The 25529-nt window shown below is 41.0% G+C and overlaps 2 protein-coding genes across 7 annotated transcripts in view; one reads left to right on the top strand and one right to left on the bottom strand.

Moving 5' to 3' along the window:
• Positions 1–99: 99 nt before the first annotated feature.
• LOC109101380 (cohesin subunit SA-1) lies at positions 100–22986 on the bottom strand. Of its 6 annotated transcripts, none has more exons than XM_042770498.1 (32): positions 22850–22986; positions 21214–21242; positions 21033–21126; positions 20675–20833; positions 20495–20591; positions 20348–20424; positions 18812–19016; positions 18340–18491; positions 17749–17946; positions 17114–17212; positions 16121–16200; positions 15246–15353; positions 15070–15154; positions 11943–12045; positions 11751–11851; positions 9899–9991; positions 8908–9000; positions 8312–8512; positions 7953–8020; positions 7783–7870; positions 7327–7413; positions 5650–5742; positions 5105–5264; positions 4829–4965; positions 3002–3103; positions 2742–2872; positions 2532–2648; positions 1987–2129; positions 1209–1287; positions 773–853; positions 459–552; positions 100–385 (listed from the first exon to the last, which is right to left on the bottom strand). In XM_042770498.1, the coding sequence occupies exons 2-32, from the start codon at positions 21234–21236 to the stop codon at positions 338–340; spliced, it is 3396 nt and encodes a 1131-aa protein (XP_042626432.1). In that variant the 5' UTR covers positions 21237–21242; positions 22850–22986; the 3' UTR covers positions 100–337. The 6 variants fall into 6 exon arrangements, with proteins under 6 accessions (XP_042626432.1, XP_042626431.1, XP_042626434.1 ...); XM_042770497.1 differs by lacking the exon at positions 22850–22986 and adding an exon at positions 22022–22143; XM_042770500.1 differs by lacking the exon at positions 22850–22986 and adding an exon at positions 22022–22143 and having other exon boundaries at positions 17114–17173.
• A 1463-nt stretch (positions 22987–24449) lies between these two features.
• The window catches only part of LOC109069359 (extensin-like), a 2001-nt gene continuing 921 nt past the window's right edge, over positions 24450–25529 (top strand). Inside the window, exons 1-4 of the mRNA XM_042770505.1 lie at positions 24450–24979; positions 25101–25159; positions 25287–25331; positions 25461–25529. The exon at positions 25461–25529 is cut by the window's right edge and continues 83 nt beyond it. Of these exons, the coding sequence (XP_042626439.1) occupies positions 25111–25159; positions 25287–25331; positions 25461–25529 (163 nt within the window). The 5' untranslated portion in view covers positions 24450–24979; positions 25101–25110. The remainder of the gene's footprint in view (positions 24980–25100; positions 25160–25286; positions 25332–25460) is intronic.

The raw sequence follows: 25529 nt of genomic DNA, 5'->3' as shown, positions 1-25529 counted from the left end.
AACACACCTGCACTGTGGCTTTGTGTGAAAAATCATGAAGTGTTGTTAGTAGTTATTATGAATTCTTGCAGAAAAAAAACTTTTGAGATATATATATGTTGTTTATTATTTATTTTAACAAAAATAATAAACAAAACAGTTTTAACACTTAAACCAACACCATTTTTAACCATCATCAAATCAAACAGGTTTTTTATGCTCTTCTCATTCAGACCAACCTGGTGACATTAATGACTCTGTAACTGAACCTTTAACAGGGATCTTACAATAGCTGCATTAACAAAACATCCCATAATGATCCACTGGTGAAAAGTGAACATGCGTCCCGGTCCTGGTTTCACTCAAACAGATCCTCCAGGAAGCTGGCGGAGCCGTGTGTGGAGGGCTGCGGAGGAAGAGGAGGATGATGAAGAGGCTTGTGCTGATCATTCAAGGAGCCTGCAGTGGCTTTAACTCACCAAAGTGATGCCCAGCTCAGAGTCTTCATCATCGTAATCTTCAATTTCTGGCTCCTCCTCATCCTCTGAAGCATCTTCATGACCCAGAGAGAGTCTGAGCGCGCACACACACACACACACACAGAGTATCGTGTGTTTTTAGCACAAGCTGCTCTCTCATGTTCACCTGCATGCGTTTCATTATGCCTGAGTTCATCTGTCTGTCCCTTAACTCTGATGCATACAGCTTTGCGTGTTGTTTCTATGGATTTTGGGAACATGGTTCTGTACACATGAATAATGTGAAAGGTGCAGAAGTGCAGGTGAACACTCACGTGCTGAGATGAGACTGGATGCTCTGAGAGAACGGACTCGACTGCGGTCTGCTGTGAATCACACTCTTCCTCAGGACGGACCTACAGACAGACGTGAGTGTGTGTGAGTAACAGATAATGAAACTAGGAGCAAGTCTTTCTTCCTCCAACCATCTTTTATTAAGTTTAACTGGATGTCATGTGACCATTAACCAACACCAGAGACCTGTGAACATGTTCAGTACACTCAAGTCATTATTTGAGCTCTGAGAGGTTCAGCTGATGAAGATGTTTATGAAATGGATCATAAAGCACACATTAGCCATTACTGTTTGCTGAGGCGTGTTGTCATCTTAAACATGAATGAACTTCCTGACACGTGTCCATCACATTTCTGTAACAAATGCATATATATTATGTCCTGTTTGTAATGTAGTTTATGAATGGATATAAATACCCGTCTGTGAAATCATCATCCATGTCGACACGGCGTGTGTGAGACGTTACAGCTGGAGTTTCCAAACTGCTGGTCAAACCTCACACACACACACACACACACACACACACACACACACACACACACACACACACACACACACACCATAATTGGGTTTGTGGTCTGTGAGATTTTCTTTCTGAAAGTTTCTTCTGTTCATCAAGGCTGCATATATTTCATCAAAAATACAGAAAAACATTAAAACAGCTGTTTTCTGTGTGAATCTCTGTTAAAGTGTAATGTATTTCTGTGATGTGCAGCTGTATTTTCAGCATCATTACTCCAGTCTTCAGTGTCACATGATCTTCAGAAATCATTCTAATATGATTATTTGCTGCTCAAGAAACATTTCTGATTATTATCAATGTTGAACACAGTTGTGCTGCACAATATTTTTGTGGAAACTGTGATGCATTTTATTTTTCAGGATTCACAGATGAACAGAAAGTTCAAAAGAACAGCGTTTATTTGAAATATAAATCTCCTAGAACATTATAAATGTCTTTACTGTCACTTATCATCAATTCAATGCATCTTTGATTAATAAAAGTATTAATTTCTTTAAAATAAAAAAAAAATTAAAAAAATACTATTGACCCCAAACTTTTGAACAGCAGCGTATGTGCTTCTGAGCCTATGAAATGTCCTCACTAATGAAGTTGAACCAGTGTGTGTGTGTGTGTGTGTGTGTGAGAGAGAGTGAGTGAGTGTGTGTGTGTGAGAGAGTGTGTGTACTTACTGTGTGTGCGTCTGCGTTTCCTGCTGGGTGTTTCTGCTGCTGCTGCCGGAGTTTCTTTCGATCCTGAAGTCAGCGATCGTTCGTAGATCCTCACAAACTCACTGTTGATCACTGAGGCAAACACACGGCGCAGAGACAGAGACCTGCAGCACACACACACACACACTGACTGCAGGACACCAGAAAGCATTTATCTGGCAGAGGAATATCAATATTGTGATTTCATGCACAGATTATGCAGGACAAACATCTCTGTGTTCATTATTCGTTTTTACAGACGTCCCGATGAGAAACTGTCCAGACAGGGCTTTCGCTGAAAAACAGCAGGGAATATGCTCTGGGATTGTGTGAGAAAAACACAGAGGTACAACCGCACAGCTCATGAAACACATCTCTGGTAAAATAAGTCCCTTCCTAAAGGTGCTTTCCAGGATGAATTTACCCTAATTCTTCTGAATGTAGTAGTAAAGCAGGAATAAAGAGTTATTCTTCATATGAGTCATGCGCTCTATGAGGTTATGATTGTTAGGGTCAGTGATACTCACAGCTGCTTGCGCTCAGGCTGCAGGAGTTTGAAACTGAATTCACTCAGAATCTCCAGAAAACTCAAATTCATCAGGTCTCCCTCATCAAGCCCTTGACTCGCGAAACAGATGCCATCCCTACACAAACGACAAACGGCCACGAATGAGAGAGAGAGAGAGAGAGAGAGAGAGAGAGAGAGAGAGAGAGAGAGAGAGAGGGTGAATACACACTGGTGTAAGGCCAGCAGTGGTTTACGGATCAGACGCAGGTTGATGCTGAAGTTCATCGCCAGTTTCTTCGCCAGCAATCTGATCTCCGTCAACTCCTCATCACACCTGTCCTGCTCCAGCCCAGAGAAGAGCTACACACACACACACACACACACACACACACACACACACAGAGTGAACAAAGAGATGAGAATGCCAAAGAACCACTGACTACACACACACACACACACACACACACACACACACACACACACACACACCTGCTGCAGACACAAGCACACAGTCCTGGCGCTTTCCACTGAGCTGATCATTTTGGATTTGCTGAGCGTCTCTTTGATGATGTCACCGAAATCCCTGTAGAACTACAAAAAAATAAAGAAGAGCTTAAACCCTACATTACAACATTGACACTGTTATTTACCTGCCCATTATTTATTAAAAACATTTTCACAGCACAGAATGGGCTCGTTTATAAAAATGTGCATATAATGATCCTAATTTGTAAACACAACAAATTCTAAATTGTTCCTACCAAGAATTTATAAAACGTTCAGGCTGCTCTTAAATGTTCATAAATCACAGTTCATCTTACACTGAAGCGCAGTGTGAACAAGTGCATAGTATACAGTGCCTCTTGAAGGTCTGGGAACCCCTTGCAGAATCTGTGAAAACGTGAGTAATTTTAACAAAATAAGAGATCATACAAAATGCATGTTATTTTTTTATTTAGTACTGTTTACCTCATAATCCAGGACTGTTTTCTGTTTTGTGATGGTTGTTCATGAGTCCCTTGTTTGTTCTCAACCGTTAAACTGAGCTCTGTTCTTCAGAAAAATCCTTTTTTCAAGCATCTTTTGCATATTTGAAGCAGTGACTGTATGATTTTGAGATCCATATTTTCACTCTGAGGACAACTGAGGGACTCAAACACAACTACTAAAAAAGGTTCAAACATTCGCTGATGCTCCTGAAGGAAACACCATGCATTAAAAGCCGGGGGTGAAAACTTTTGAACAGGATGAAGATGTCAATTTTTCTTATTTTGTAGAAATATATATATATTTTTCCATTAGTACTGCCCTTCAGAAGCAACAGAAGATACTTGCATGTTTCCCGGAAAACAAATTAAGTACAATTTACCTTGATCTTCAAATTCAAAAAGTTTTCACCCCCGGCTTTTAATGCATGGTGTTTCCTTTTTTAATAGTTGTGTCTGAGTCCCTCAGTTGTGCTCAGTGTGAAAAAATATGGTTCTCAAAATCATACAGTCACTGCTGGAAAGGGTTCAAATATGCAAAAGATGCTGGGAAACTGAAGAATCTGCAGGAGCTGGAGGATTTTCTGAAGAACAGCTCAGTTTAACTGTTCAGAACAAACAAGGGACTCATGAAGTCAAGTCATCTTTATTTATATAGCGCTTTAAACAAAAAAGATTGTGTCAAAGCAAATGAACAACATTAATTAGGAAAACAGTGTGTCAATAATGCAAAATCATGAACAACCATCACAAAACAGAAAACAGTCGTGGATCATCAGGTGACCACACACTGTATTAAGAACCACATACTGGGGTTATTTTATGTAAAATATCTCACTCAGGACAGTACTAAACAAAAAATAACATGCATTTTGTATGATCTCTTATTTTGATTAAAAAAAAAAAAAAAAAAAATCATTTTCACAGATTCTGCACGGGGTTCACAAACTTTCAAGTGGCACTGTATATATATACAACTAATTATTTTAGGAAATTATATCTAATTAATCTATTTTAGTTACGTTATTAGAAGGAAGTTGCTAATTTGTGCATATAATAATAATAATAATAATAATATGAATGCATATTGTGACTTTTTATTTTACTGGTTCACGCTCCTCAGTTGGGTTAGGGTTACAGAAAAGTTCACGTCAATTTATGCCTTTAGTAAACCTGATTTCTTCCTCACTTTTGACAATAAAATCCAGGGTTTAGAAGTCAGGATCACATATGAAGTTTGTTCCATAAATGAGGCTCAGTTTTTCTCTTACTCCACACACACACACACACACACACACACACACACACACACACACACACACACACCTACCTTGTTGTAGTATCTGAGTACATCTGTGGCGGCTCGCAGCTCCAGGACTCCGTGTATGATGAGTTTACAGTATCCAGCCAGCTGATTCCTCCTCTGCAGCAAAGCAGCCATCTTCATCTCCTCACACTCTTCCTCACCTGCAGCACAATCCCACTGAGCAACGTACATCTGACGAAGATCTTCATTTCAGAAGCAATGCTCTTATCAAAAGACAGCTGCTTTTAGAGAAAGTTACAGAGTAAATGTCTGTGTGTAAGCGTGTGTTTATCTCTGTACCAGGCAGATCCTCGTCAGGCTCGCTGAAGACGTAGTCGATGATGAAAGAAGCCATTTCTGCTTTGAGAGAGTCGTCAGGACTGAAGCGCTGCAGCGGTGAACCGTCTCCTTCACACAGCTTCCCGAAGACGAGCAGCACGTCACACAGACACACAAACGCCTGCGGACACACCAAACACACGACGAGCCTCCAGCTCATTCACTGCCAACAAATCAGAGAGCTGTTTCAAGATTCAAGATTTTTATGAGGTTATATAGAGAATATATGACCAGCAGTGAAATGGACAGTGCAATTATTAAAGAATACAAACACAAAGAAAACTGTATATAAATATAGGTATGAAAAAAAAAACTGAACAAGCAATCACACAATTTCTTGTGTTTGTCATCGTCTGGGTTTCCCTGCTGTTGTGTAGTGTGCACAGCGCTGCGGTGTGATGTGAGCAGCACAGTGATTCTGGTCGTCAGGAAGCCATGAAACTGAGCTGGGCCTGAGACGAGTCTAAACCCCTGTGTGTGTCTGAGACGGAGGGCTGGGGTTGTACCTGGTTCCTGATGCGACTCTGAGCCACGGACAGACAGCTCTGACACACCACACAGAACGAGTGAAGAGCCTTCATCACACGCTTCAGCTCAGCCTGACAGACAGACAAACACACTGCGATGACCAGCCTGTCTTCAGCTAAACACTGCACACGGGAAATCAGTCTTTCATGAATACTAACACTTTCTATTATGTTTCTAATGTAAATGCAGTTAATATTGATATTAAGCCAGTCTCTGAACTTACGTTCTCTAATCTCTTGGTGTGCAGAGCTTATATGGACTTAACTCGTTATCAAAATATTATATATTATCTTAAAAGAGACCAATAAAATTGTCTCTCTATTATTGCTTTCAATATTATTGAATTGTTATTAAATTATTAATGTCCCATAAGTATTTCATAGATTTCTTTGTTTTAAAAAAATAAAAAATGAAAGTTGCAAGCAGCGTTGACAGGGCCCTCGCACCCGGAGACACCTCCACCCGGTGACCTCAGGAAAACAATGACCGGTGAGCAATATACAGGAGGAGGAATATGTCAAAGTCCTTTATATAACTTCCTGCTGCCTGCTTGTGGCACTATGACTAACTAATATTGGGCTGTAGATGTCTTCAGGCCAGGACTCCCATTGTGTGTAGTTTGGGGCAGATCAGGCATTGTATTGCTGAGTTACAGCAACTTCCTGTTTCATGATGAAACAAAATTTGTCAGGGAGCCACAAACACGCTCTTCAACGAAAACTCAAGATCTTCACAGTTTAACATCGCAAAGGGCTTTAGATTACACTGACCAAATCTGGTGTTGATCTGATTAAATGTCTAGGAGGAGTTTAAAATAATGTCCTAAACTACACAAAATGGTGCATTTCATGTCTACAGAATTTCGTACATGTACCTGAAACAGCTCGAGGGTAATTCGCTGAAAGTGTATAGGTGGCGCTATCGAGACATTTTGCCACACCCTCTCCTGAAACCCACATCAGACGTGATTTTTCACCAATTTCTGGCATGTGTGCAACGTTTCACGAGCGAGAGCATGTTTAGGGCCTCAAAAATGTGATTCATTTTTTAGAAGAAGAAGAATAAGCGGAGCGATTGCAATAGTGTCTTTGCACCGCAGTGCTCGGGACCTAATGATAAAAACAAAACTACTGTCACTGTTCCTATACATTTAGTATTTAAACTGATGGAAACTGAAATGATCAAACCCAACAGACTGCTTATCCTCAGGACCCCCAGTGGACAGTGTTAGTGTGGCAGCCTCGATCCGTCAGGTGATCGTTTATCAGCAAACTTACAGTACACTCACGTAAATCCATATATACTATATAGCTAAACTCAACTGCTTGATTGTTTATATCGTCACAAAATCTAACTATTTTCGTCCAGCACTAATCTGATAAATGCAAATATAAGGCATGAAGATATTATAAACATCAATGTGATTTTCTGAAAAGAATTGAAATAATGAGTATTGTGAGAAGCACTATACAAACAAAAGTGACTTGGTTGATTTGGGCCCGAACAAGCAAAACTGTTGAAAAGGGTATCACACAGACTCAGAGCAACTTCCTGTGACTTGACAGGAAGTCATTGTACCCAGTCTGATTGAAGATTCAGCCACATTCAAACAAACAGGAGGAGAACGAACAGAGACAGAGATGAAGATGTCACACCTTGTCTCTTGCTGGAGAGTGTTGCGTGATCTTCGTTCCTTTCCAGAAAAGATGGAAGACTGAACACTTAAGAGCTGGAACCATCAGCTACACACACACACACACACACACACACACACACACACACACACACACACACACACAATGACGTTATAAGTGTAAGAGAATGCACAACAGTGTTTTCATGTAAGTAGCATGAACATATAATGCTAGCGTAACCTAAAGTCAAGAACTTTCTATGGAGGTGTGGATGAGATATGAATGTAAACATCACAATTATCACACACACAGATCTCTGACGAGTTACTGTTATTATTAAGGATCTCTCATAAACAAAGATCAGGAAAATCTGTGAAGGTATGGGGACAGAAAATACAGTTTAAAAACCATTACACCTACAGAGACTCCATAAGATATGGAAACCAGTGTGTGTGTGTGTGTGTGTGTGAGAGAGACCTTCTCATGGATTTCTCTCGTCTCTATTCCCATCTTCAGCAGCTGAAAGCAGAACTCAAACAGGTTCCTTCCGGTCAAATCTCTGGCACTGACACACACAAAAACACACTGTAGAGACACTGCAGCAGTATCTACCATAATCACACACACACACACACACACACACACACCTGCTGAAGACGGCTAGGATGTTCAGAGAGGAAGCAGCTCCATACAAATCATCTTCATCAGCTGATCCCTGAAGAACACACACACAGCTCAGCTATAGTTTTTGTCTCGAAGCGAGAAAAAACTGACAAAACCTCCTTTTGGGGAAATTCAGATACAGAAAAACAACTCAAATTAATTAGAGCTGAAGTGTGTAATTTTCTGTCAGATCTGCTTTGAACTCATGCCATTGGTCGAGGCAGTGTTGTTGTGTAGGACTGGACGGTCGCTCCATCAAATAAAGGAGCACGAGCTGTGAAGTGTTGAGAGAGCAGCGCTTGCCGTCTGTGATGCTGCTTCAGACTCAGGTGTGTTTGTGTACCTGCAGTATCTCAGCCAGGTTTGAGCTGAATTTCTCCACGGTTGAGTCCAGCAGCTGACTGACGGCTCTCTCAGCTCGACCACAGAAGCTGTAGCAATCACTACACAAGGCACACAGCACACGCACACAAGCCTCCAGCACACTCTCCTCACGGTGCTTCAGCATGATGTCACACACCTGAGACAGCAGCAGGTCCAGACACTGAGAGACCAGAGACACAGACGCTCACAGACTCTCGTTTCACTTCATCTGCCCCTTCTTTATATATTTGAAACAAGTTTGTTATGCATCAAACACAACAAATGGTCACGATACTGTATGAACCATTCTTATGAGCTCATAAATTGAGAATACACCAAACATTTGACTTGTTTTTTTTTTATGGTCATCTCAGGAACTTCAAAAAAGCCAAAAGATTAAATAAAATGGAGAAGGAAGAACATTTTCAGCCTTAAAAAAAGTTCATAATATTTATCAAGAACCCAAATATACACATTCAGATGAAAATAACGAGTGACAGTTCATGCATCATTTGATACTCAGGAGATTCAGATTTATGAATAAATATAACGTGATTAATCAGAGACGGCTCGTACTTTCTCCAGGCGTCCTGAAGTGCCGTAAACCTCCAGCTGGAAATACAGCGGCGCTCGGAGCAGACAGCTCACCTTCCCGACGTCTGCCGAAAACTGAGAGCAAACACAGGCTTAACTCACATCTTCACATCACTATTCTAGTCTGACTCTCTCATAGGGATGTGCCCGTATCAGATTTTCCTGTTGTGATTAATTGCTCATGCTTGTGTCACGGTATAAAGTATTATCACAGTATTCAAATTTAGTTTAAAAAAGTGGTCATAATACAGTATAACAGGTTAAATAACTTTTTTCTTATAACAAAAATAACTTAACATTTAAATGCAATAAAGCAATACAGAAAAATATATAAAGTTAAAAGTTTTTCATTTAAGTTCATGTTAGCTCATTAAATATCACAGCTGCAACTTTAGATTTTAACCTGTTATTATACATCAGAATACCTAAGATTGATGAATGGTTAGAATTTTTCATTGGCAGTTTATGTTAACTAATGAATTAACTAATGAAGCACTAATGTAAAGTGTGAATGAACAATCAAGAATCAAAACACTTTTAAACAATATCTAGGGCATGTTGTAGTCCAGATTAAAATAAAAAAAAAAAGTTTGAAAATAAATAGCTATTAAGTCTAAATACTTAAGTATCCAGGCAGCATTTTCTGGAGTTTAGCGCCATCTGCTGTCAGAGAGTGAATGTGCTTTCAGTCAGCGTGTCTCTCACGTGTTCCTCATGTGCTCCGAGTGTTTGTTTACATCAGAGCACACACGAGTCTTTCAAGCAGCATACAGCTGTGTTGTGCATTTTGACCAGTTGATGGGAATAGTATTTCTATAATGCATTGCAAATTTTGAATAATTTGTAATATATAATTATTCATGGTATTTAGAAGTGCTCACAATAACAATACCGTGCATATTTTAATTACCGCGATATATCACATTACCGAATACGGGCACATGTCTACTCTCTCATCAGTCCACAGACTCACCTTCGCCAGTAGCTGAGGTAGCTGGGGGATGAAATGGTTTGTGATGCGTCTTCGCTCCTGAGCCTGAAGTCTCTTCTCCCGCGCCGTCAGGTTCTACAGCACACACACACACACACAGTTCTGTGTTAGTCAGGATAATAACGGAGCGCAGGAGTGAGATGTGCTGAACTGATTTCAACTCATTAATGACTGAGTTACTATTGAATCATCATTTTCCTGTTTATCACTGTAAAGCTGCTTTGAAACAATCTGAATTGTTTAAATCGCTACGTAAATAAAGCTGTTTTGACTTGACATGCTAAAGCTGGAGCAGATCTGGAGCGCGAGATAAAGCTTTGAGCGTGATTCTCTGCCGCTCTCTGTCTGCTGTGCAATTCCTGATGATATCTGCAGAAACATAAGTTACATTCATTTAGAGCTGCAACAAACAATCAACAATGATTTTGATTACTGATTAACTGTGTCAGCATGCTTTGAACAGAAATCCTCCACCAGTTTACATCAGTCTCCAGTGGAGAAAACCCATCTGAAAAATAGTGTTAAGACCGAGCGGCAACCTCCCTCTCTCTCGTGAGGCCAACACGGAAGTGACTAAAACTGTAATTCATCGACTGTTAAATGTTAAAATGGCCAACGTTTACAGCCTGGTTCAAAAAATGATTTTGCTCTATATGTGCAGACAACTGTGAGGGGGGTGAATTTTTTTTATAACTTCCGTTTTAATTATATTAACCCTTAAAGTTCTGATAATTTGCTGAGTGACAGGTGGATTGTATAGCTAGGTGGGCGTGGCTTCAGCATCCAGCTCCCGCCTTTTTGCCCTTATCCGGGAGAGACAACTGTGAGCTCTTCAGGGGGGTGACGTCACGGACACTACGTTTTTTTATACACTGTGGTTCATGAGCAGCTGCGTTAATCAAGAGAATTATATTAACCCTTAAAGTTCTGCATAATTATAACTCGTATACGGATGTGTAGCTCTGGCAGAAGCGTGTGTCTTTAACCCGTTTAAATTATATTAACCCTTAAAGTTCTGCATAATTATGCAGATTCATTCTCGTATTTCCATTTTGCATAAAAGCTCATCCCGACAACAATAAATAAATCTGTTAAACTTCACAGAACAGAGTGCACTACAGCATGATTAATGACAATCCATTATGTGGAAATATTTGATGTTGGAGGTTTTAAATTCTACACCTATTTCAAGAAACTGTATATTGAGACTGTAAAGGGATAACATTATATAACTGGATATAAATGCTGGATATAATTTGATATAAGTTTCTTAGAATTACAGGATAAAGAATGACAGACTGTCAGAGGAGTGAACGTGTTTCTACAGAGCTTTACTGAGCTCGTGCTTTATTCATCCTATGATTTTTAAGCAAGCAATTTAAACTTTCCTTCTGCTTTTAAAGGACAACCCATATTTTCTATTTTGCACATAATGTATAGCATAAAACACACAGACACAATTACTGTAGTTTACACACTTGTTGTTGATGACATCACTGAATTCAATGATGAACTGCTTTAACTGTCATTTTGCATTATTTACACACTGTTTTCCTAATTAATGTTGTTCAGTTGCTTTGACACAATCTGTTTTGTTTAAAGCACTATATAAATAAAGATGACTTGACTTGTTTGGAGGACAGCATTGGACAGGATATGGAATAACACCCAATAAAAGTTTACAGCAAAAAAAAAAAAATTGTCTTTCTAACCAATTAATTATTTAATTTAAGTTGTACTTTTGAACTGTTGTGAAAAAGCAAGCTCAGGCTCCTAATCCAGTGCTGAACATGAGCAGTCAGGCTAAGAGTCAGCACAACTGATTGTGTCTCACCTTCCTCTGCACTCGAGAGCTGGGAGGCGTGGCCTCAGAGGCCTGTCTCACTGCACACATCATGATGTCAATCAGAGCGCTCTCCAGCTCGTCCTCCACACCTACAACACACACACACACACACACACACACACACCTGTGTTTGCATAAAGCACTCAGAAAAATCACAAGACTGACTGGACACACACTCACCACTTTCCTGCAGCAGTAGTGATGTCATCAGTTCCCAGTCTTTTAGCTCCACCCCCGCAACATCCCACAGACTATCGACTAGATACGCAGCGTGTTCATGATACTGACACACACACACACACACACCACAGCTCCAGTCACTGGACGTTCATCGATGCACAAAGCACATGCACACCTGGTGCATCAGGATTTATAATGTTCTTACGCACAGAAGAGCATGGATGACATTTTTGTGCTCATACTCCAGTAATCAAAATAAATATTTAAAGGGTCATGAAACCCCAGAATTTTAGCAGAGGTGTTTGTGTTGCACATCACAGAAGACAATGTTAGCATCCCATAATTTTAACTGTTGGAGAAAACTGAAATTGTGAAATCTACATTGTGCTGACGTCACAATTTGTGACATGGCAATGGACTACAGTACATCAGTGACATGTCGGTGTCTTAAATTATTCATGAGACTGCGTGTTCTTATCCTATGAGAAGATCATAGGGGTCATATGAATAAAGGGGTCATAAGAAAGTCACTAAAAAGAACATTATTTTGTGTATTTGGTGTAATGAAATGTGTTTATGTGGTTTAAGGTTAAAAAAAACACATTTTCCACATACTGTACATTATTATTTCTCCTCTATGCACCGTTACGCCCCTCATCATACAGTGATGTGTGTCCCGGTCAGAACACCAAGACAAAAACAATAAAACCCGTTACAAACGAGCCATTTGTTGCATCCAGTGGGGTCATAATAACAGATTATAATGACTTATACTGTGTTTTTATGCATTGCATCACACCGCGTAAACAAAACCATGTCTGCTTTTGTGATCTGAGAAACGACAAACAACAAGCTCTACTCATGTCTCTCTTTGTTAACAAACCTGATTCAGATAATCAGCTGGTTAGAAGTGAGCTCCGTGCATGAACTAGGGCTGGACAATAAAACAATTTTATCAATAAACTCGAATGTGTAGTTTACATCGACTTGTTTGAATGAAAATTGGTTTTCTTTTTAACATCCAACGCTTCACTCAGGGCTCCGTAGTTCAGAATGAGCTCAGCCCCCCCGGCGCGTTTGCCCTCCATAATTTGGAACTGGTTCGGTTTTGTGGCGTCAGACACAGAACAAACACCCCGCTGCAAAGTGTGTTTGAAGTCTGTTGCTAGCAAAGGTAGAAGTACGACCAATTTACTGCAGCACCTTAAACAGAGGCATGCTGCTGAGTGAGAGATGAACAAGACCGCGGCAGCACAAGCACCCGCAAAACACATCCTACAGTCAATACAGATATTTCATAAAAACATTAAAAACAAGCAGGGCTATAACATAACCCATTAAAAAACTCACACCATGTCTACACTGGACACGAGTGTCATGTTGTCTACACTGCATGCGGCGCGATCCATCAGCAAACCGATAACTCGTTCTATTTATGACTAAATGTACTGACACTACGTTCAGGTGATTTGCAACTGTAGTGTAGTGTCATCAAGTTTAGACAGACTTTCAGCACAGTGTGGCGTGGCACAACTCTCTCGTCCGGTGTAGACACGGTTAGACAGTGTCTGCTCTATTTAAAATAATTAATATTTAAAAAAAAAAAAAAAAACTAAAACAGCAGCATTACAAGATGGTAAATAAAATAACTTTAGGTTTTTCCAACATTAAGGTAATCCTACTTTTTTTTTTTTTTAATCATCTGGTCATCTCTGATTGATGTTGCCCTATCAGTGCGGCTCCCATGAAAAAAATAGTGAAGACCACTGACAGTCTTACAAACATTTACAAACTGTTTTCAGTATGATAAGAATGTTATGTTACATTTTCACCGTTTACAGCGGCAGCGTCTGCCATCTGGTCTTTGTGGCTTGTTGTTTCTGATTGCACTTTAACCCCATGGGGGAAATCCATTTCAAACTGGAATCATGGCAGAATATCCTGTGATGTCCACTTCACAGGGCACTTACGTTCGAATAGGACAAACGTCTGAAGCGATAAGAGAAACATACAAAATGTGGGGGGCGTGAGGACTGGAATAGAGAACCGCTGCTCTACACTGCTCTAAACTCTCGTCTGAATCATCAGTGGTGAATCTCTGACATGTGTAAACACTTCAGAACACTGTAGTCATCTCTCCCAGGATCAGGAAACAGTCCTCCATGAAATGTGCTGCACACGTCTGAATATTTGGGTTGAACTGTTCTGGAACAGTGTTGTAAACACAACTTAACCACTGATTTCTAGTTGTGTCCTCTCTTGGAAGACCAAACAAAGTATTTTCGCTTTCACAACGAAACAGCGTCTCCACAACATGGCACCGGCGGCTGCAGCGAGAATCAAAGGTACTCCTTCTTTCTTTGCGTGAACATCATGCGGCGTTACGCAAATCTTCCCACACAGTGACGTAGAGATGTGGGGTGTGTTTAAACGAGGCGTTTCAGGAGGGTGTGGACAAATCCTGACTTTTATAAAGAATATCTCTTTGGGTTTGAGACTTTAGTCTTTGCAGCTTTACAGATCTTCTTTATTCACCAAGAGCTTGTAACACTCCAAAGAGAAAGGAAAACTTGAAATCACATCATATGACCCCTTTAATTATTCACAACAGCATGTGTTGATTCACCATGACAGACGTTTCAGACTGTGAGATGACAACGCACACAATCACAGAGAAACGTTCATGGATCGAAGAAGAGTGTTTGTTTTTGCTCTGTAATAAGAGTTCGGCACTAACACGATTCATTCACTTGGTGAGCAGAACCATTTCAACAGCTTTAAGCCTAAAGTTCTCAGAGGTGCGTTCATATATATGTTTTCAATGCAGAGTGCAAATGGCTGTGCATTTATTATGTTTTTAATTCGATGGGAGCGAAATGAAACGGTCTGAACGTGAAGCTGTGTGTTGTCTGTCTCCCCTTTTCCCCTCTGCTCCGCAACACACTCACTTTTTTAGCATTTTTTAAAACTGTGTGAGAACTAACCAGTGCTGAAGCGGAGGGTTTCATGACCCTTTAAATGTAAACTCAGTTAAAAATGTGTTTACGCTCACTGCAACAGTACAATGATCATGTGATCTGTGAGAAGACAGAAGCATGTGGGCAGTGCATGATGGGATGTGGTTTACCTCACTCTCAATAAAGAAATGTGCCAGCAAACGGAGGACAGAAACACTGCGTTTGTCTGACCGCCCGTCCAACACACTGCACAGCCTACACACACACACACACACACACACAACACGTGACGCTCATGACGGTTTGTGTGGAGATGATAATGATGTCATGATGAAGCTGAACATACGTGTGGTACAGGAATCGTCCGGCTGCGCAGGCGAGACCTCGGTGTGTGGCAAAAACCAGCGGATACACAGCAGCACACTCCTCCTCACTCAGGCCTTCATCTGTCTGCCTGCACACACACACACACACACACACACACACACACACACACACACACACACACACACACACACACACACACACAGACAGAGACACACACAGAGACACAAAGAGACACACACACACACACAGACACACACAGAGACACACACAGACACACACACACAGAGAGACACACACACACACAGACACACACACACAGACACACACACAGACACACACACACACACACACACACACACACACACACACACACACACACACACACAGACACACACACAGACACACACAGACACAGACACACACACACACACACACACACACACACACACACAGACACACACACAGACACAGAGACACACACACACACACACACAGACACACACACACGCTGACACATACATACACACACAAACACAAACACACTGACACACAGACGAGCACACACACAGACACAGACACACACACACAGACACACACACACAGACACAGACACACACACACACACAGACACACAGAGACACACAAACACAGAGACACTCACACAGAGACACACACACACACATACAGAGACACACACACACACACACACACACACACACACAGACACACACACACACACACACAGACACACACACATACGTCAATACAAGAAACTCAGGTGACGCATAACGTTCATATGCACACACGGGGTTTTCACACTCAAAGCAGTCCGACGTAATTTTGTCTTAAATGTGAACACGCACCCAAAGCATTAATTAATGAACGGAATCTCACTGTTTAATGAGCAGTAACAGCTTCACCGTTTCCACTGCCACGTCAGAGTCTTTATCCAGAATCATGCACAGAATCCGTTCCTAAGCAGAGAAACACACATTTAAACCCCTAAACACCAGCGGCTGAAATGTAAATGTAGAATACACCCCAAATATAATGAGTTACTACGATTATATACCACTTCTCATTCAGGGTTTGTAAACAAGGATGAGCCACAGGCCTGGAGTCAGTACGAGCGTGCTTCACTGATGTGAGTCTGACACGGTGTGATCTCCTACATCCCATTTAAACTGAACTGAGCTGCATGATGACATCACTGAATTCAATGATGAACTGGTTTAACTGTCATTCTGCATTATTGACACACTGTTCTCCTAATTAATGTTGTTCAGTTGCTTTGATGCTATCTTTTTTGTTTAAAGCGCTATATAAATAAAGATGACTTGACTTGACTTTGAGTGTAAATATTTAGTTTTCTGTAATGTATTCTACAAAGAAAAATCTTTTTTTCCTCTAGATTAACGTTAAGCAGCTGCTTGATGAGGCTGTCAAACTACATGAATTATGATAAAATCAGTAAGAATGCAACTTGATAAAATGATTTCATCATTTTCCAGCTTCCAAAATGACTTTATGGAGCTACATCATAGCAAATCTTTTACATTTACTGAAAGACTTTTTGCAAAGAAAACAAATATGGCTGGAAAATGCCTTCAAATCTCCTGAAACTATGATATTACAACAATATTTAGCTGCTGATTCAATTCAATTGCATTTCCCCTTTTTATTTTACCTTTTATTATTTTAAGTTGATCTTCCATTAACTTTGCTCATATGTCAGATGTGTGACACGTGATGCGACTCCTGTATGAGCAGCATTAGAGTCACTGCAGTAACTAGTGCAGTGCATTCACACAGATCTCTACTGTATCTCATCAGCTGATGCACAGACTCGGTCTCGGTGCTCAAACCCGTCTGTGTGTTTGGGTTCACCTTGAAGCGGCTGGTGAAGAGCTCTAACCGGCTGATGAAATCCTTCTCCACATACAGTTTCTGCAAAGTCAACACACACTGCAGTCGCACAGCAGCTTGCTGAAACACACACACATACACAATGCAGTATGGTTTGTATATTAGGGTGACCAAACATGCCATTTTCCCAGGACACGTCCTGGCCAGGATTTCTATATTGCCTAAAATATCCAGGTTTTGGCTTCGGTTTCCTGTTTTCATACTTAATGAAGGTAATGATCGTTTGACCAATAACATGCAGACATTATACGTCATCGACCAATCGTGGTGCGTGAGAAGGTGGGATCTATAGAGAACGGTCAAAGCGATGCAAATACGTGTATATATTAGTGTTGGACTGGAAGCAGCACTGAGCAGACCGATCGGTGTATGACATCACAGTACCATGAGACCGATTCAGAAGCACAAGAAGCCGTCTGCTCTCTAGAGCTCTCACGCTACTTTGTCATACAACAATTGGTCTGCGCAGCAAACAAAGCCAAAACCTGGATATTTTAGGCAATATAGAAATCCTGGCCAGGACGTGTCCTGGGAAAATGGCACGTTTGGTCACCCTATTGTATATGCTAGAGTCTGTGTTTTTAAGCTAATCACACCTTGTCGTGCAGCATCCAGCCCACGTATTTGAGGTGCTCGTCATTGAGGAAAGAGGCTGGGTTTTCTCTGAGCCACACCCCCATCTCCTCCATGCAGACGGCACGGATTTCAGGAACTCTGTCCCGATACCGATGAATGAAAACACCCTTAAAGATCCCGTTCATTAGAGAGCGCAAGTCCTCCTGATGCTCCAGCAGCTGCCACACACACACACACACACACACACACACACACACACACACCCTTCAGTCATGTCACATTTATTTCTAACAGATTCAAAGCAGCTTCACAGTAATAAACAGCAAAGTAACAATCAATGATGAACTGCTTCGTGATGGCAGTGAGACACAGCAGCTAAAAGTAATTAGGTTTGGCACTACACCAAAACATTAAAAAACCAAACCTATACAGACTTACACATCAATTAACAACTAATATAGAGCAAAATGATCCAACATTCAGCATACATACAGTATATTCACATAAAGTCATGTGTCTAACCAAAGGGGTTTAAAAGACACTTAATATTCAGTGATGTTGATTTGACGGCACTGACTCTATCAGATAAGAAGAATGTGTCTGTGTTTAACCTCTCTGTAAGAGCCCTCCAGTTCTTCTATTCGGTCTATGGCTCTGTGTTCAGCTGGCTTGTTCTTCTCCAGCTCACAGCGTCTCCGGGTCATCAGCGCTTGAGCGGTCACCTCCGCAGCGACGGACACTATCGACGACATCAACCGCATGGCTACACACACACACACACACACACACAAAATTGTGTGAACATAAAATTACACAAGACATACGATGATAATTCTGAATTAGTCATGTCACCTTTATTTCTAGAGCTTTACACAACAGATTGTTTCAAAGCATCTTCTCATTAATAAAGCCTTAGAAGTACTGGTGACTATACAGTAGTCAAGGTATGAATATTAATATAGAAACATTGTTCTCAGTATGTTTTATTCCTAATGTTTCCCTCTTTAAACCTGTATAACCATTCATCCCAGTATCGTCCCTCACACTGAGTATAAGCTCGTGTGCTACTGGAGTGAAACTCACTGATGAGCGTGCTGGTGTGTCTGAAGGCGCGGACCTGTGAGTCAGCCAGACCGGTGAGCAGCGCGATGAACGACGAGAAGAGGAAATCATCGTACAGCAGGCTGTTACGACAGCCACGAACCAGCAGAGACACAAACTCACACACACCTTCACGAAAGTGCCGCCACTGAGAGCCGCCCGACACCAGCGGATAACTGACAGAGTCCTGCAGAAACAGAGAGGAGTGTGTGTGTGTGTGTGTGTGTGTGTGTGTGTGTTAGTCTCCAGACACTGCATCAGCTCAGAACAACAGCTGTCCAATCACCTGCCAGCTCGAGGTTAAACAAAAACAAGAAATAAATCCTATATACACATATATATATATAAAAACACAACAAAATATGATAAATGGGTACTATATTATAGGTTTTGTTTGAAGTGAAATACTGCCAAGTGTGGTGACCCATAGTCAGAATTGGTGCTCTGCATTTAACCCATCCAAAGTGCGCGCACACACACACACACACACACACACACACACACACAAAACACCCGGAGCAGTGCACACCCGGAGCAGTGGGTATCATTTATGCTGCGGTGACCGGGGAGCAGTTGGGGGTTCAGTGTCTTGCTCAAGGGCTCCTCAGTCGTGGTGTTGCTGGCCCGAGACTCGAAGAGTCTAACTCTCTAACCATTAGGCCACGACTTCCCCATCATTACAATGATGACAAAACACATCCAGAATGAACGCAAATGCACTGCGATCTTCAGCTTCAGCTGTTGTTTAAGTTCACTGCCGAAGCGCTCAGGCTGCAAATGTGTTAAACTGAGCCTTCAGTGGGCGTGACAGATAGCACACAACATTATATAATATTACAATATGTAATATAGCCCATTATATATATATATATATATGATATGTTAATGAGGAAGCGCTAATGTAAGTAATAAATAAGGTAATATATTATTCTTATATGATTATTTATTTTATTGGCATATATAAGAGTTATCTGTATACATTATAAAACACTATGACAAGGTAATGTTTAACTTATATATATTTATTTATTTATTTTTATCATGCATTTTCTATAATGTCTAAATTCTAAAACTAAATACATATCTGATATGACCTAATATATAATTAGCATGAAAGAAACAATATAATTCACATTCTCCAAGATTAAAAATTAAATGGAAAAAAATAAAAATGATTGCACAGCCATCAGTTAGGTGGCGATATGCACTAATCATGTAAACAACTAATGAAGAAAAGAAGAAGAAAGAAACAGCTTGGCGCGCTTTTTCTTAGCGTCTGTTTCTATAGTGACTCGTCGATTCGTGCTCTGTTGAGAATGTCTTGAGTCTTAATCAGGAACATGCTCTGGGTTGACTGAATTTACTCCCGGACGCGTTTTTGGAACCAGTATGCCTCGAGTAAGCAAGGTTTGGGTTAATCAACCGAGAGTTCAGGGTTTAGTTCACGGTAAGTTAACCTGCTTTCAGGAATACACCCCTGGAGTAAAAACAGAAATGTGATTTGTTGATTTCCCTCACCTCGTTAAACTCTGTAGTCAGGTGACTAATTATATCAGCGTTCTGCAGGCGGCTGAACATCTCTCTGGTGACGACACCTGAAACACAACACAATTCATTAGTTTCAGAAACACACGTGATATCAGTTATGTTTGTGTCTGACTTCACCTTTACAGCCGCTGCACTGAACCACAAAGTTGATCAGCTCCAGAATCCCCGCCTCTCGATCTCTTCTGTACTCTTCCAGCCAATCATCTATCACCGTCTAAGAGAGATAGCCAATCAGAGGACTGACCATATGAACCCCACCCCCCCACCCCCCGATCATCACCATCGGTGGTCTCTCACCAGCAGAGCGCTGCGGCCGGACCGCACTGCTTCATACAGATGACAGGCAGTGGCACGGCCCTCCGTCTGAGCACCGTGAGGCCCGAGGCCCCGAGACTCTTCCGGTGTCTGTGATTGGCTGGAGCCGCTGACTGACGGATGACGAACCCTTTTAGGAGACTCCAGAGAAACAGAGAAAAGGTTAAAACACACATTTGTGTGTGTGTGTGTGAGAGTGTGTGAGTGTGAGTGAGTGTGTCTGTGTGTGTGTGTGTGTGTGAGTGTGTGTGTGTGTGTGTGTGTGTGTTTGTGTGTGAGTGAGTGAGTGAGTGTGTGTGTGTGTGTGTGTGTGTGTGTGTGTGTGTGTGTGTGTACTCACTGCTGCTCCCTGAGTTGAGTTGAGTTTTCTCTTGGAGGTTGTCAGCTGGAACTCAAAGTCACTTCCGGTCAGAGAGACGTCCTCGTCCTCCGAACTGCATCACAGACACACACAGGTCATCAGGAGGACGATGACATCATCAGTGTGAAAGCGCTAGTATGTGTGCAGTCACTAGGTTTACCTGTATGGCTCGGACTCATCCATGCTGCTCTACAGATCAACACATACACAGAGTTATTGATCAGCGGCTCAGTGTCGTTCACATCAAGACATCAGCAGACAGACAGATACAAATCTGCACTCAAGTGACCGGCAGATTCAACATTCATAAATGCAGTGCTCTTTGCTCCTTTTCTATAAGCCATTTACAATTTGTGTGTGTGTGTGTGTGTGTGTGTGTGTGTGTGAGTGTGTGTGTGACGAACCTATCCCTTGACTTTTCAGTCATCGAAAGTTTTTTCCTTGAAAAAAAGGCATCATTTTATAACAGTTTATTAAATAATGACATGTTCTGAGTCATTTATTGTATATTTATATATTTTTTCCAATTAACCCCCTTCATCTGGTACACAAGTGTGTATTGTGTTATTGGCATTATAAATGTTTAAAACTTGAATTTTTTGTGAAATCTTGGATGTTGTGTCACATTTTTATTGACACAAAATGAAATGTTATAAGTTTCTGTTCAATGTCTAATCAGAGGTGAGTATTTTGCATGATCAGTAATTTTATATTAACAAAACGTGGACACTAGTGTACTGTCACGGTTTCTACAATACTTCTTTAATTCATGAAATGAAATTATATAAATCATGAAAGACGGCAGTATATATCTGCACTCTCAGTTAAACCTAAGTTGTAAAATCAACTTAATCTGCATTATAACGATAAAAAAAATACAGCGATTCCAATATCAAGGGCAGTAATCGACTGTTATTTTTGTCATTAAACACAAATGCTTTATAAACAATCGATTAGAAAGCTCTCACAGCACTTATCATTGATGACTGGAGCAGTGTTTCCACAGCCGCGGCTCCAGCTCTGGCACGCTCTCATCACGTTACGTGCGTCACTTAATGCGTGATTGCGTAACTCCGCAGAGATTCTGATTCTGAACGACGCGAATCGTTCAAAAGAAAAAAAAAGAAGTTTAAAAGAAGTTCGACATTTAAACACTCATCTTCCTGCGCCTCGCTTTTAACATGCGTTCTGTTGGAAAAACCCACAATCAAATTAATTCTAATTAAAATTCTTGCCAGACTAAATGTAGCGTCGGATTCGGGAGTTAAACGCGATGTATGGATCATGTGTAAGCAATTAAAGATAAATGAGGAAAAAAGGAAAAAGCACTACTCTTTATTCTATTTCGCGCGGGAGAGTCAGATTTGCGCGCGCTTTTCATGTCCTAGCCGCATTTGTGCGCCGCTTAACGTTATAAAATAAATAAATTTGAGGAAAAGATCCAGAACCAGCCGCTGAGAAACCTGAACACTGACAGAATTAACACGTCAGAAGTTTCAGAATTAGGGTTAGTCTCAGTTAAGTAACGTTAGTTCGGTTTTGTGCTGGTCGAGTTCTCAACCGTCAGTTTAACGTTATCTGTGTTTAATATTAACCTTACTTTAGTAGTAACGATAATCTCAAAATACCTGAGGAAACCGCGGAAACATGAGCGTTAGGATCAAAAAACCTTCTACACTCCAGAAAACAGATCAAATCCTATGTTTATAACATAATTACCTCACAGAATCGGAACCTGTTGGGGTAACGGTATTATTTTTTTTTTTAAACTCGATCATCACTGAAGAAAGACTCACCTCAGAATCAGTTAATGGCCCACTTCGGTAGATTTCCAGTTATTGATCACTATCGGAGCGTGTGAGTTATTGATCACTATCGGAGCGTGTGAGTTATTGATCACTATCGGAGCGTGTGAGGTATTGATCACTATCGGAGCGTGTGAGGTATTGATCTGTCTTGACTGACAGCGCGAAAACCCCTCACAGGTCACCAGTCAAAGTCAAGCAGGCGGTTTTCTGGAAGATGATTGGCTGTAGCCTCGGGTGGTCTGAACAGTGATTGGCTCAGGTCCGAACAGAGTGAAGTCTGATTGGATGAATGCCGCCATGGCAACGCGATACTGGGGGACGCACAGCAACAGTGTTTCGTGTTGTTGTATCAGTTATATTAATATTAACGCTGGTTAGAATGCATTGTTCAGCTGTGATGGTCATGTCGCATCTTCTTCTTCTTCACACACATCACAGGATATTAACAGATAGGCTATAACTTGATTTTTATACAGTAAATGTCGACTTTAATATTGTTTTTCACGGTTAGCTTATCCCAAATCTAATTAAAAAAATTTATTAATTAAAAAATAAATAAATAAATAAATAAACCAAACCTTTTTGTCAACAGTGATGGGCAGTAACTAGTTATTGGTACCTAGATACACTAATATTACTTTTTGGAGTGTAACTAATTACTAATAAGAGTTCAGTAATAATATTACAGTTACCATCCATAAACTGTTACTCAGTTACTTTTGATGCCTCAGTCCCTACTGATCTGAAATCCAACAATCCAATAATTCCTATTTATTTTCATAATTTTCAGGACTGGGGCACATGAAGTCAGCAGTGCATCAGGAAAGCTTGGAATTCTTACATTCAGGGGATGGAAATATAGGCATATGTTTGCTTTTGACACTGGTGGGGACATAAACCCAAGTACCCATAAAATCATATATATTTGTCCCATATTATTGTTAATGTTAATAATGACTTTGTCCTAGACTGGAAGATTGTGTATCTTAAACTCACAATCTTTTTCTGTCCGTATGCTTTACATAGGGAGCTAATAATAGCCATAGATTGCGCTTTCTCTTTCCGTTTGCTCTGTTTTGTCAAACACCTTCAAAAAACTTCAAACTCATCGATGCAACTTTGTTAAATCCTGAAGTGAACTTCTGTATTAAGTGTTTTGGCCTGCTGTCTTGAGCTGAGTTGTTCTGATCGCGGCGCTGCGCTTCTCCGGTGAACTGTTCGTCGTTGAAAGCGCACAGTTTTCTACACAAAACTTCTTAGATAATATCTACAGTATGTCATTTCAGATGCGTCCGAAATTACAAAAACACATCAAAATATTGAAATGTTTGATCAAAATTATTGCTAGGGACAGTTTGGCACTCGCTGGATATTAGTAGGGACCACTGATCTATATATGACTGTATATTATAGATCAGTGTAAAGACTCGTCCCTGGTGCCCCCCCCCCCCCTCTAGTTCTACGCCCCTGATTCTGGGTGTGTTGCTCTAATGAAATTAAAATTCTTTTTAGCAGTTTTCCCTCTACCAGTCTTTTTAGTGGACGCTTGAACTTGGCATATGAAACAATTCTGCTTTCAGCATGAGCCCATTTCTTCAGCATTTTTCATTTTTCTTCTCTACAGCTTAAGAAACATTACGAGAACATAAGATCCAGGAGTTTCGCTTCAGACGTGTGTGAGAGCAGGTGAAGACGTGTTCAGGATGAAAATAAAAGCGATAAAAGGGGAGTTTCGGGAATGTGTCGCGTCTGCAGAACAGTTTTATTAGCAGCTTTTAAAGTTTCAGCGGGGCGGAAAACATCTGTTTCCAACTAAACCGACAATAATCCGGCGACAGCCGCTCACACGCGACCGGACTGATGAAAGCCGTCAGACTGAGGGATGTAACGTGAAACTATCGACGTTTCTGTGCAGTTTTTATGTGAGGAAACGCACACTGCAGCAGTTCGCAGTTTGACTCTCGTGGCGCGCGCCCCCCTCCGCTGCAGTGGGCGTGGTCTTCCACGGATCTGACCAATAGCGTTGCTGAGCTCGAGTGATTGACAGAAGACCGGCGGAGCACTAGTATAAGATCACCTGTCTGCGCTCAGCGGCGAGGAAGAGGCATCACGGGAGAGGTGAGTGAGAACTCTGTCATGCTTACTCTGTGTTTAGTAGCCTACAGCTGAATGAGCTTTTCTTGACTGTGTTTCTTGTTCCTCCGGGTGTGTTGAGAAACATGATGCTGTGTGTCTGCAGGTCAGAGGTCATGATGTCTGCAGTGAGCCTGCTGGCTGCGTTCCTTCTGCTGCTGCCATGTGAGCTTTCATTCCATCATGTTCATGTGCTGTGTATTTCTTAGCAGTATAAGCAATTGTGTCCATATTTTTGTATAATTTGTCACCTATCTTAAAGGTAAATTGTGCTTAAAATGTTTTACTTAAGGTCAGCTCGAGGCAAAATCCCTGATGAATATCCTCAAACAGGAAGGTGAACATCTCTGTACTCACGGAAAAGATCTAATATTAGTTTATATGTCTTGAAATGAAGAAAATTCCCCTGGGTTTCATCTCTCAGAGCTCTTGTGTGTGTGTGTGTGTGTGTGTGTGTGTGTGTTAGATGGTGCTTCAGTCAGTATCGACTCCAACAAGGCGAATGAGTTCCTGTCCAGCTCTCGGCCGAGACGCA

The sequence above is a fragment of the Cyprinus carpio genome, chromosome A14 (genome assembly GCF_018340385.1).
Source record: "Cyprinus carpio isolate SPL01 chromosome A14, ASM1834038v1, whole genome shotgun sequence".
Lineage (NCBI taxonomy): Eukaryota > Metazoa > Chordata > Actinopteri > Cypriniformes > Cyprinidae > Cyprinus > Cyprinus carpio.
Note: the sequence above shows the minus strand (reverse complement) of the source record. Positions and strands in the feature narration are given on the sequence as shown.